The sequence below is a fragment of the Bombina bombina genome, chromosome 2 (assembly GCF_027579735.1).
Source record: "Bombina bombina isolate aBomBom1 chromosome 2, aBomBom1.pri, whole genome shotgun sequence".
NCBI lineage: Eukaryota > Metazoa > Chordata > Amphibia > Anura > Bombinatoridae > Bombina > Bombina bombina.
The window spans coordinates 554,930,633-554,943,675 of record NC_069500.1 but is presented as its reverse complement, the minus strand read 5'-3'; the positions used below and the strand labels follow the sequence as shown (position 1 = coordinate 554,943,675).

The window sequence follows — 13,043 nt, the reverse complement described above, 5'->3', positions numbered from 1 at the left end:
TGTTAGGGTTAGACTTAGCTTTAGGGGTTAATACATTTATTAGAGTAGCGGCGAGGTCCGGTCGGCAGATTAAGGGTTAATAATTGTAGGTAGGTAGCGGCGACGTTGGGGGGGCAGATTAGGGGGTAATAAATATTATGTAGGGATCGGCGATGTTAGGGCAGCAGATTAGGGGTACATAGGGATAATGTAGGTTGTGGTGGTGTGCGGTCGGCAGATTAGGGGTTAAAAAATTTTAATAGAGTGGCGATGATGGGGGGGGGCCTCGGTTTTGGGGTGCATAGGTAGTTTATGGGTGTTAGTGTACTTTAGAGCACAGTAGTTAAGAGCTTTATGAACCGGCGTTAGCCCAGAAAGCTCTTAACTCCTGGCTTTTTTCTGCGGCTGGAGTCTTGTCGTTAGATTTCTAACGCTCACTTCAGCCAAGACTCTAAATACCGGCGTTAGAAAGATCCCATTGAAAATATAGGATACGCAATTTACGTAAGGGGATCTGCGGTATGGAAAAGTTGCGGCTGGAAAGTGAGCGTTAGACCCTTACCTACAAGACTCTAAATACCAGCGGTAGGCCAAAACCAGCGTTAGGACCCCTAACGCTGGTTTTGACGGCTAACGCAGAACTCTAAATCTAGGCGTAAGTTATTTAAACTGATTAGTCTTTTTGATACACTTCCCTTTTTTTCTACATCTTGTCTTTATCGGAAATAATTGGACTTTTTCGGGATTCTACAGAAGGATGAGATAACATTATTAACTACTTTTGTTATATGATGGAACAGTTTTAAGAATTAATTTACTTTGTTGAAAAAAAAGGGAAAAGCAGAAAACAGAGTAGCGCTCCTAATTTTGCCACTTTTCAAGCCTTTTATAAGGCTATCAACAGCACTGTCCTTAACTATAGTAATTTTATTTCAAAAGCATAATATTGAAGGTATGGGATACTGAAAAGCATTTAAGTAATGTTAAAAGAACAGAAACCTGAACCCTAAGACACCTGTAGGTAGTACTTCTCATTTTAGCAAAATTGTCTTTTATTCTATTTTATTTATGCTAAGTTTGCTGTGTGAAATTAGATGCTTTTTCCATCTATTCTATGGATTTACAATCCCTTAGAATTGGGCTATGTGTATTAGTCAGTAGCTCTGTTGTATTAAACACTCAAGCATTCAGAAGATTGCCTTTAGAAAAAAATGTTCAACCTAGTATACAAACATAATAAGGTACACAGACAATCCAACTGATCTGAGTATTTTTTAAATGACATTTCAATATGACCCTTGATAGATGATTTTCTATTAAAATAAACAAATAGAAACAGAACTCGAACTCACACCTAGCAACAGGAGAAACGTGAAGATTCTTTAGACTTCTGTGTATTTTTTTTCGATTTTATCAGGAGTCCAGATAGTTATTCGGCCTAATTTACATGCATGTGAACTTTGTTCAAAATTACCACTGAATGCAAATGATCTCCCCAATAGATTTCTTAATACTTACATATTTAATGCAACATAAATTTAAATTTTACATTTAAATCTGCAAATTGTTAAATTTTTAGTTCTTGTATCCAGGAGCTTTTAATTAGTAAAAGATGTGGTGGTGACAGAATGAGTTGACTGCCTTTACAGCTATAAGACATACATTTTTATGCACTATCAGAGTGTTTATTAGCAAACTACAGCTACTCAGTAGGCTAAATCATTTCTTTTCATCTATGTTGATAGCTGACATATATTGGTAGTGTGTGTAACAAGTGTAACAGAGTCCTGGTATATCCAGGTGTCCACCTGGTTTTTCCCTTTAAATACAACCCAGTATCAGTGTAAACTTATACCACATTTGAATGTGTGATTCCATACACTCCATTCTACAACGGTTATGTCACAGACACACAACTTACTTCATTCTGCAACTAAAAATAAGCCCTTTAATCAGCACCAGCAGTGTAGTGTTTTAACATTTCTGTGCTGGGCAGTAAAGAGTGTATCTGTGTTATAATAAAAGCTACATTTTAACTACTGTGTTCATCTCATATATATAAAGTATATACTGATATTGGGCTAGATTATTAGTGTGAGTCGCAATAAGCAATATTGCAACCTTGCGCGCATATCACAAGTTGAAAGTAAACGCGTTCACTCGAGTGCAAAGAAATTTAGTAGAGACCTAGTGTAAGGTGTAAGACTTTAAAAAAAATTCCCCCGAACACAACATAAATACACAAATATATGTATGTGTGTATATATTTGTATTTATGTGTATCTACATGTTTATTTATGTTTTTATAATATATATATATATATATATATATATATATATATATACTAGGCGATAAGCCTGCCCAGAGTACAGTCTATGTTTAAAAACTACAACCCGCCAAGCTAAAGTTACAAAAAAATAAAAAAGTTAAATTACACAAAAAAATAAGGTATCCAAATTAAAAAACCTCTCAAAACCTCTAAAAAATACTAAATCCCCCCTAACAGTAAAACCGCCCACCCACCAAACCCCCAAAATAAAAAAACTAACACTAAAAAAATAAACTACCCATTTTTTTTAGATTAGGGTGTTTTTGGGCTTGAAAAAGAGCTGATTGCCCTTTTAAGGGCAGTAAAAGAGCTGAATGCACTTTTAAGGGCAATTCCCATACAAATGCCCCTTTAGGGGCAATGGGTAGTTTATTTTTTTAGTGTTAGTTTTTTATTTTGGGATGTTTGGTAGGTGGGGTTTTTTACTGTTTAGGGGGACTTAATATTTTTTAGAGGTTAAATAGCTGTTTAACATAATGCAATGCCCTACAAAAGGCCCTTTTATTTTTGATAATTTTGTTTATTTTTTTCTCTAATGTTAGACTTTTTTATTTTTTGCCATTAAATGTTAGTTTTTATTTATAGACATATATACATGTATGTATCTCTAGGTTAAAGCCCTTTGCAACCTTTTTTGTTTCTAACACTTGACACCTCATTATTTTGAGCCCTTATAACTTTTTTATGCAATATTTTTTTTAAAATAAATGTTATAAGGGGGGCGGAGCTAACTCGAGCTGAGCGGACGCACAGTATAACAGCTCCAGCTATATTACTTATAAAAAGCAACTTTGGCGACCGTTCAAGCCCAAATACTACATCACTATCGAACATCCATAAGCCCAGGTGACCTAAAAAGCTAATTTTGAAGAGAGGAACAATAGATAGACGGCGCGCTCACTGTCCTGGTGCCTATCTTGCTGACAGGAATTTTCAAGAGCGGCCATCTTCTAGCCCACGTGGAAACTGGCATGAAGAGCGAGACTGGCTACAGGCTCATCTACTGCCTTCAATAGAGGTATATACTACATAATCATAATATGGAAGTGACAGGATATATTATAGGGGAGATCAGCAACTTTTTAGAGGACTGCTGCACTATGTTTGAGCACCCACTCAAAATGGCGTCCCAATCGGCTGAAGCAACGTTAGAGGAACATGAAGCCCATAAATTCATCTCCATAGCTGTTTACAATAGTGGTGGCGCTCTGGTCTCCCAGCGCTCACCACCTACTCGACATGACATAGAGAATATTATGGGAACAAAGTTTTCTAAAGCAGCAATTCAACTTGATGGACCGGATGCCGTAGTCACAAAATCTGAGACAGAGTCTAATTACACCATATATCACCTACGGAGCAGCTGTCAGAATAATCCACCATGCTCATGCTAACAACTTGTTACCTGAGACACCTATAACAGTGAAACTTCTTCAGTCAGTGATAGAGATACCTATCAAGAGACACTATCTGCCAGTATCCTGCAGATGGCAGCAAGATAGCTGGTATTGGGTATATCATAGGTGTCAGATAAAGATCCGGAACATGGCTATAGAGTAGGCCCTCATCTGCAAGAGTCTAATGAGGAGTTTTGTTTGGATATATATGACTGTTGCCCTTGGTGAAATGAACGGTAGCAACTGAGACTGTTCTCAGAACACTTATGTTCTAAAGCTGTTAAGTTTTTTAGTGTTTTTCTACACAGTTAATATTTAATCTATTTAGCTACAGCCCAGATCCCTCTCAACTCATTTTGTATACTAATTCAGAATGAAGACAAGGTTAAGATGTTACTATAACTTAGTAAGGTTCCTATACTATATATGCACTTCTTATAGATTCACCAGAAAAGTCTCCCCTAACTATTTTCAAACTTGAAGAAGCACATTGGGATATATTCTATGCTAGTTCATAGTAATTTCTATTATGCATATATGGATATATTATACTCTAATATTTACCTTTTTATATTAATACTGTATATGTGTTTAATTGTTGTTATATAGGACCTTAACTAAGAACAATATCAACTTGGCTCTGTATTGAGAGTAATTTAGTGCTGAGTTATATTCCTTTAGCTACTACCCCTTTATATTCTGATACACGCTTCCTAGGTATAGGAGACTTATATAGAAAACTTTTGTGGGTATATAAAAAAAAGCTAAGGCTATACACTTATCAGACTACTAAGGGGCTAGAATAGTCATATGTAAAGTGAATAGATTAAAAGTAGTTAACCACTAGAATTTACCTATCTTCAATTACAGTTGATCTACCTGCTACCTGGGTATAGGGCCCGTACCCGAGTGATAAGGCTTAATTCTATAGGATTATAGATAGCAAATTTCTCTTTTACTAAACTACTTACATGGCTACAGTTTACCTCTATAAGTACTTCATGATTGATACCACTAGCTCCATATCCATTGTTAGTATAACACTGTATAACACAACAAAGGAGACAACACAGTTGGTAAAGCCCCTCCAAGATATATTTTGATATTTTAAGTTCTTTAGAAGACAGACACCCATACATTAGGTTTTTGCTTCATCTAACTGTCCATATCATCCCAAAAAAATCCAGTTCCTAACGTTAGCTCCACACCCCCCATTTAGCTTACTTACACTGAGATTATGAGTTTTGCGTTAGGAGGGATGTGTTGCTAACGAGCAGTTTTTTCTCAACGCTGGTATTACAGGTTTTTTTAAACCCAGCGTTAGCCGCAAAAAAGTGAGCGCAGAGCAAAATTTAGCTCCACATCTCACCTCAATACCAGCGTTGCTTACGGTAGCGGTGAGCTGGCAAAACGTGCTCGTGCACGATTTCCCCATAGGAATCAATGGGGCAGAATCGGCTGAAAAACAAACTAACACCTGCAAAAAAGCAGCGTTCAGCTTCTAACGCAGCCCCATTGATTCCTATGGGGAAAGAATATTTACGTTTACACCTAACACCCTAACATGAACCCAGAGTCTAAACACCCCTAATCTTACACTTATTAACCTCTAATCTGCCGTCCCCGACATCGCCGACACCTACATTATATTATTAACCCCTAATCTGCCGCTCCAGACACCGCCGCCACCTACATTATCCCTATGAACCCCTAATCTGCTGCCCCCAACATCGCCGACACCTAACTACACTTATTAACCCCTAATCTGCCGCAGCCAACATCGCCGCCACTATAATAAAGTTATTAACCCCTAAATCTAAGTCTAACCCTAACCCTAACCCCACCTAATTTAAATATAATTTAAAATAATCTAAATAAAATTACTACAATTAAATAAATAATTCCTATTTAAAACTAAATACTTACCTATAAAATAAACCCTAAGCTAGCTACAATATAACTAATAGTTACATTGTAGCTAGCTTAGGGTTTATATTTATTTTACAGGCAACTTTTTATTTATTTTAACTAGGTACAATAGTTATTAAATAGTTATTAACTATTTAATAACTTCCTAGTTAAAATAAGTACAAATTTACCTGTAAAATAAACCCTAACCAAAGTTACAATTACACCTAACACTACACTATCATTAAATAAATTAACTAAATTAACTACAATTAATTACAATTAAATTAAATAAACTAAAGTATAGAAAAAAACCACTAAATTACAGAAAAAAACAAAAGAATTACAAGAATTTTAAACTAATTACACCTAATCTAATCCCCCTAATAAAATAAAAAAGCCTTGCAAAATAATAAAAATCCCTTAAAAGGGCTTTTTGCGGGGCATTGCCCCAAAGTAATCAGCTCTTTTACCTGTAAAAAAAATACAATACCCCCCCAACATTAAAACCCACCACCCACACACCCAACCCTACTCTAAAACCCACCTAATCCCCCCTTAATAAAACCTAACACTAACCCCTTGAAGATCACCATACCGTGAGATGTCTTCACCCAGTCTGGCACAAGTGGTTCTCCAGAGGGGCAGAAGTCTTCATCCGATCCGGGCAGAAGAGGACCTCCAGATGGCCAGAAGTCTTCATCCAGGCAGCATCTTCTATCTTCATCCATCCAGAGTGGAGCGGGTCCATCTTGAAGCCAGCCGACACGGAGCATCCATCCAGACCGACGACTACATGACGAATGACGGTTCTTTTAAATGACGTCATCCAAGATGGTGTCCCTTGAATTCTGATTGGCTGATAGGATTCTATCAGCCAATCGGAATTAAGGTAGGAAAAATGTTTTTGGCTGATACAATCAGCCAATAGGATTGAGCTCACATTCTATTGGCTGATTGGAACAGCCAATAGAATGTGAGCTCAATCGTATTGGCTGATTGGATCAGCCAATAGGATTGAACTTCAATCCTATTGGCTGATAGGATAAGCCAATAGGACTTTTCCTACCTTAATTCCGATTGGCTGATAGAATCCTATCAGCCAATCGGAATTCAAGGGATGCCATATTGGATGACGTCATTTAAAGGAGCCATCATCCGTCGTGTAGTCGTCAGTCTGGATGGATGTTCCGCGTCGGCTGGCTTCAAGATGGACCCACTCTGCTCCAGATGGATGAAGATAGAAGATGCCGCCTGGATGAAGACTTCTGGCCATCTGGAGGTCCTCTTCTGCCTGGATCGGATGAAGACTTCTTCCCCTCTGGAGGACCACTTGTGTCCGGCTGGGTGAAGACGTCTCACGGTAGGGTGATCTTCAAGGGGTTAGTGTTAGGTTTTATTAAGGGGGGATTGGGTGGGTTTTAGAGTAGGGTTGGGTGTGTGTGTGGTGGGTTTTAATGTTGGGGGGTATTGTATTTTTTTTTTTACAGGTAAAAGAGCTGATTACTTTGGGTCAATTTTTCGTACTTTAGTTTTTTTTTAATTTAATTGTAGTTAATTGTAGGTAATTTAGTAACTTAATATAATTATAGTGTAGTGTTAGGTGTAATTGTAATTTAGGTTAGGATTTATTTTACAGGTACTTTTGTATTTATTTTAGCTAGGTAGTTATTAAATAGTTAATAACTATTTAATAACTATTGTACCTAGTTAAAATAAATACAAAGTTGCCTGTAAATAAAAATCAACCCTAGGCTAGATACAATGTAACTATTTGTTATATTGTAGCTATCTTAGGGTTTATTTTATAGGTAAGTATTTAGTTTTATATAGGAATAATTTATTTAATTGTAGTAATTTTATTTTGTTTTATTTAAATTATATTTATGTTAGGGGGGGTTAGACTTAGGGTTAGACTTAGGTTTAGGGGTTAATAAATTTAATGTAGTAGCAGCGATGTTGGTGGCGGTAGATTAGGGGTTAATAAATGTAGGTAGGTGTCGGCGATGTTAGGGACCGTAGATTAGGGGTTAATAAAATTTAACTAGTGTTTGCGAGGCGGGAGCGTGGCGGTTTAGGGGTTAATATATTTATTAAAGTGGTGGCGATGTCCGGTCGGCAGATTAGGGGTTAAAAAATGTATTTAAGTGTTTGCGATGTGGGGGCCTCGGTTTAGGGGTTAATAGGTAGTTTATGGGTGTTTGTGTACTTTTTAGCACTTTAGTTAAGAGTTTTATGTTACGGCGTCAGCCCATAAAACTCTTAACTATTGACTTTTAAAAGCGGTAGTAGTCTTGACAGGAGAGGCTGTACCGCTCACTTCTTCCAAGACTTGTAATACCGGCGTTAGGCAAATCCCATTGAAAAGATAGGATACGCAATTTACGTAAGGGGATTGCGGTAAGCTCGAGTCGCAGAAGAAAAGTGAGCGGTACACCTGTACCTGCCAGACTTGTAATTCCAGCGGGCATTAAAAAGCAGCGTTGGGACCTCTCAACGCTGCTTTTTAAGGCTAACGCAAGACTCGTAATCTAGCCATTAGTGAGCTAGGGAAAATATATCCCACGACCTATGCCCTTAAATTGTTACAATAAATAGATATACTATTACAGAGGCAACCAACTACATTCTGATTCCCAAAGACTAGATGTGTTTTGTGATAAAAAAGTTTAAGCGTAACAGTTAACCAGAGCTCTGAAGTCACACTTTCCCGACGCACATTACATTAATTTGCGCTCAATCGATCGTGTTTACTTTCAACTTGTAATATGCGTGTCACTTCAGGTGCACGCAAACAGCCGTGATAACCCAGATATTGCCTTTAATCAGCTATATATAGAAATATATATTTAAAAATGAAAATAACATTTTCGTCTATGTGAAGAACATTGGAATGTAAAATATGCATAACTACCTTCGCGCACATTAAAAGTTTACTTCCAGAGGTGTTTGTGTACGAGTGAAAGTGCTAAATAGCTTGCCATTTGTAATCTGGCCCATCTGGCGGTTGTTTTTGTTATTTTTCCACAAAAAAAAAAAAATATTTTGCACAAAAATAACAAAGCACGCATCTTCACAAATTCAATTCTTGTTACATAGTGTTTAGGAAAATATTCTTCCAAATAAAACTGAAACTTTTATTGCCTGTCATTAAATAAAAGAGTGAATCTGGCAAAAACGGATATGACAGCTAAAAAGCAGCCAGGAAAATTTTAAGATATTGTCATAGGGTTAAGAAGAAAACCTATTTACTGGTCCTAACCAGCATTTTTTGTTGTTAATGTATGTTAGTGATTTCTTATTTTTGTTAGTGGTTCATATTTTAGTCTATTTGCTGTGCTGACTTTTTTTTTTTAGAAAAGAACGCAGCAGACTGAATGCAAGAAAGGTGAAGAATTATACTGGCCTCAAAAAAATATATAATTTATGATGTGTATTTGCAGTATGTTTTTTCAATATTTTTTATTTAAGCTATATTTTTCTAAAATCAATTGCAAGTTAAGTTTAATAAAACATTCTGTTGTTTTGTAACAGTAAAAATCCTACAATGAGGAACTACAATAAGATATAAAAATTGATGTAAGTATACCAGCAAAACACTTTTTTTCAATTTAGTATGGGTAAATATAACTGTAATACATGGGTCTAGATTGCTACGTAAACATTACTGTAATCAACCTGGGAAATGAAGATATATCTTCATTTTGTCTTTCAAAATGATATTATCACATATAATGACAGGGGTGGTGGGGTGGAACATTAAATATGTGTGCTCATATCTGTACATAAACCTTTCCTCTGATTTGACTGCAACATATTATGAAAAGCATAACAAACATATGGGTATATTAAAATCTTTAAAAAGAAAAGTTTTTTTCATCATTGTAATCTATGGCACAGTGCCAAACATAGCTTGAAGCTACAAAAATATGCTTCAAATAATTGAAGTAGATTATAATAAATAGACCCTTATAGCAACAACAACCAATTTGGTTTTCTTCTGAAATATATTAACATTTTTATAGAGCCTTATCTTTTCTTTTTTTTGTTTTTGTTTTGTGAGGAGAAAGCTGCCATAAAATGAAGAGAAAAATAGGTATTCTTTGAAGAGGTCTTATCACACGGTGCTGAAAAGGGCTCCATGCTAAAAATACATTTATCATGTTTTCATGAACTATACATCTTGATAAATGAGTTTTGCATGTACCCCTAGGATAACAGCAATAAAATTGAGAGTCAAGAACTGCCAAAATAAGTTATATCTGTCTTTTACCCACAATGAATAGCAACAATAACTCTCAATGTTTTAAGAAATCAAATCATTCTTAGAATAAGCTAAACATATCCCTATATATATAAGCTATACATTCCCTTATAAAAAAAAATAACTTATAGAAATTAAATTTTTACATTGATTCTCTATACCTTGAGTGCAACCTTGTTGAATGCTTCAAGCCCCCCTGCCCACCCAGATTTGAGATCCAAGGATGTTCATAATTGGAAATACAAACAAAATTTTGTTTTTAGTTTCCGTAAAGTTTTGGTGGAAATTGTCGATGAGAAATGATGTCAGGCGTGTTCAACATGTTTTTAAGCAAAGATTATTTCCAAGTGCATACACACACAAAAAAAAGATATATGCACAAAAGGTACAAATTAAGTATATTTACCATGAATCAAGCAAAACATATTACCTAGTATTCCAATTACTTTTATATGCAAACTTCTGTGTTAACTTTATAAGCGGTTAAGGAAAATTCAGAGTACTTTAAAGTTTTACAAGTGCTTGAACTGATTGTTGCTTAGCAGATACAAAAATTGAATTAGGGTTTTGCCTTATAAATACTAACAGAATGTGTATGTATAACAGACGTCTAATGTGATGTATTGAAGCATCAACATCAAAAGAAATGGACAGAAATAAAACAATACAGCACAAATATATCACAAAAATAAATGATAACAGAACAGGAATATTTTAATATCGCATTACCTGCCCATTGTCCCATTGAACGAAAGAAAGACTGAGGTAAAATTCTCCAAAGATGTGTAAAGAGGTAATTCAAAAATAACAAAAACTTCAGAATAAGATACAAACACAAGAGAAATCCCAGCACAGGGAAAAACTGCTGGAAATCCTGTTCCATAGCCAGCAGATTTAAGGACTAACAAGGTCCTTACTTTCCTTGCTCAGTTTCCTGCTGATTTTGTTAAGTACAACTAGAGAGAGACGTTGAATCACATGTATGCTAGGAAAATATGTCAGGGTTTAAAATGCCATCAGTTACTCCGTTTCATGTCTCCTCCTTTTTCAGTTTAATCAGATCAGTTTTCAACTAGACCATTTTTAACCCCTTAAAATATAGAAACACTTTCAGAACATCAGCATAACACATGTAAAAAAAGTAAAAACATTTTTAAGCACATATATGATTCAACTACTTAATATGATAATTATGAGTATCCTGAAAAGTTTCTACATCATACATTTTCTTACCTATTATCAATCATATCAAATACACAATTTTTAACATTTAATTATTTGTATTATACTATGAAGGTTTTCCAGCATTTATGGGGCTTAATGAGCAATATAAGCATGTAACATCTTTTCTTGGATAAAGGTGGCTCAGCTGATGGTTACTGTCATATGTTTGCTAGGAAACAATAATTGTTCTGTTATTTGCATTAGAAATGCATTATAGTCCAAGTGTGTGTTGTTCTTAGACAGAGTTCTGAAAGGAATATGATGCAGGTCCTTCCTCAGTGCCCTAGTGCTAAGCTAGTACTATGAAGATTTTTCCTTGAAGACTTGGAATGTATACAAGCAGTAATAATCCTAAATAAATATTTTCTTAATGGAAATTTTACATTTTAACTATGTCCATACAAGATAAGTCATGCAGTGTAAATCTGTATCTAGGGTAGGACAAGTATCAAGCATATTAAAACCAATAATGTATTAAGGAAGTCAGGAATACTTAATCTTATGCAACTTGACATTTACAGTTTTTTTTTTATTTAGGTTAAGTTTTGATATAAATGTATGTTTTGATCTAACTTATTATGATTCAAGCAACTTTTACACTCAATTTCAGTAGCTACTCCATCACACTAACCTGCCTCTTGTTAATACTTGCTTTCTGTTTTCTATTTTTTAAACACTGCAGATAAAGTATTAGTCATTAGATGTATACCCCATAGGTGAAATGTGTTCACAAACAGGCTCTCAGTACAAATCATCTTGAAATTTGTTTATGCTTTATACATTCACATAACCTTAAAGTGAATGTCAATTTTGATGCTATAGTGCCCGGTTTTTAAAAATTCGATTAAAAACAGGGGCACTTTAATTCATCAAAATTTACATTTCACTTGTGTTGTAAAAAAAACTTACCTTTTAATCTTCACAGCAGCTCCAGCTTTCTCCAGTCCTTGCAAGCTATTTCTGATGTCAGAAATGATGGCTAGGTCACCCTCCAATCACGGCATCCCCCCCGGAGGAATCAGTGTCAACGCCGTGACTGGAGGAAGCCGGATTCCTAATTTTAGACCCAGGAAGAGGCTTTGCGACGGGCGGAGGAAGCTGAAGCTGCTGTGAAGATTAAAAGGTAAGTTTTTTTCTCAACAGGAGTGAAATGTAAATTTTGATGAATTAAAGTGCCCCTGTTTTTAATCGAATTTTTAAAAACCGGGCACTTTAGCATCAAAATTGACATTCACTTTAAATATAAAATTTGTATTACATATGCTTATTTCAAATTTCTACTTTCTTAATATCAAGGAAGGAGAGCCTAACACACACATTCATTACAAAAAAAAAAAAAAAAAAAGACAGAGTTGCAAGACTGGTTTTCAAATTGTATTGTATTCCTGGAAATTATTATTTGCACCTACACTACATGTATAAAATCAATATAATATTGCATTGTATATAATTTTGTTCTAGAAATGCAATTATCCACCCAAAAACTTATGCACATGAGTTGAAGTGGGGGATGTGCAATGATTTCCATCTTTAAATGATTACATATTAGATACACACACAAAAAAAAAACAGATCAGTTTGCTTTTCTAAAAAGGTACATCCTGACCAAATGTTCCATATCCATGCCAAATTTGATAATTGCTACAGGAATTTTTTTGCTGTAGGTTCACTTTTTAATTGTATTGAAAAACAATAAGGAACTACAAAATACATATAAACATATTGTCATAATATTTCATTTTTGCATTAATGAATCTAAATTAATTATTGTAATTCAGCCATATAAACATTTGAAAAAAAGTAGGTTAATGATTGACGGTACAATATATTACAAGCGATGTATACAAGTGACCCGCTGATGATAGTGCAGGTTACAATAAGCAGTATCTCTCAACCTCGCTAACATTAGCGCGCAACTAGATATTACAATTCCATGGTAAA

At 35.1% G+C, this 13,043-nt stretch overlaps 1 protein-coding gene across 1 annotated transcript in view; it reads right to left on the bottom strand.

The window, feature by feature from the left end:
• The window catches only part of HSD17B3 (hydroxysteroid 17-beta dehydrogenase 3), a 319,986-nt gene extending 309,225 nt beyond the window's left edge, over positions 1-10,761 (bottom strand). Inside the window, exon 1 of the mRNA XM_053699963.1 lies at positions 10,608-10,761. Coding sequence (XP_053555938.1) covers positions 10,608-10,761 — 154 coding nt within the window. The remainder of the gene's footprint in view (positions 1-10,607) is intronic.
• Positions 10,762-13,043: the final 2,282 nt, after the last annotated feature.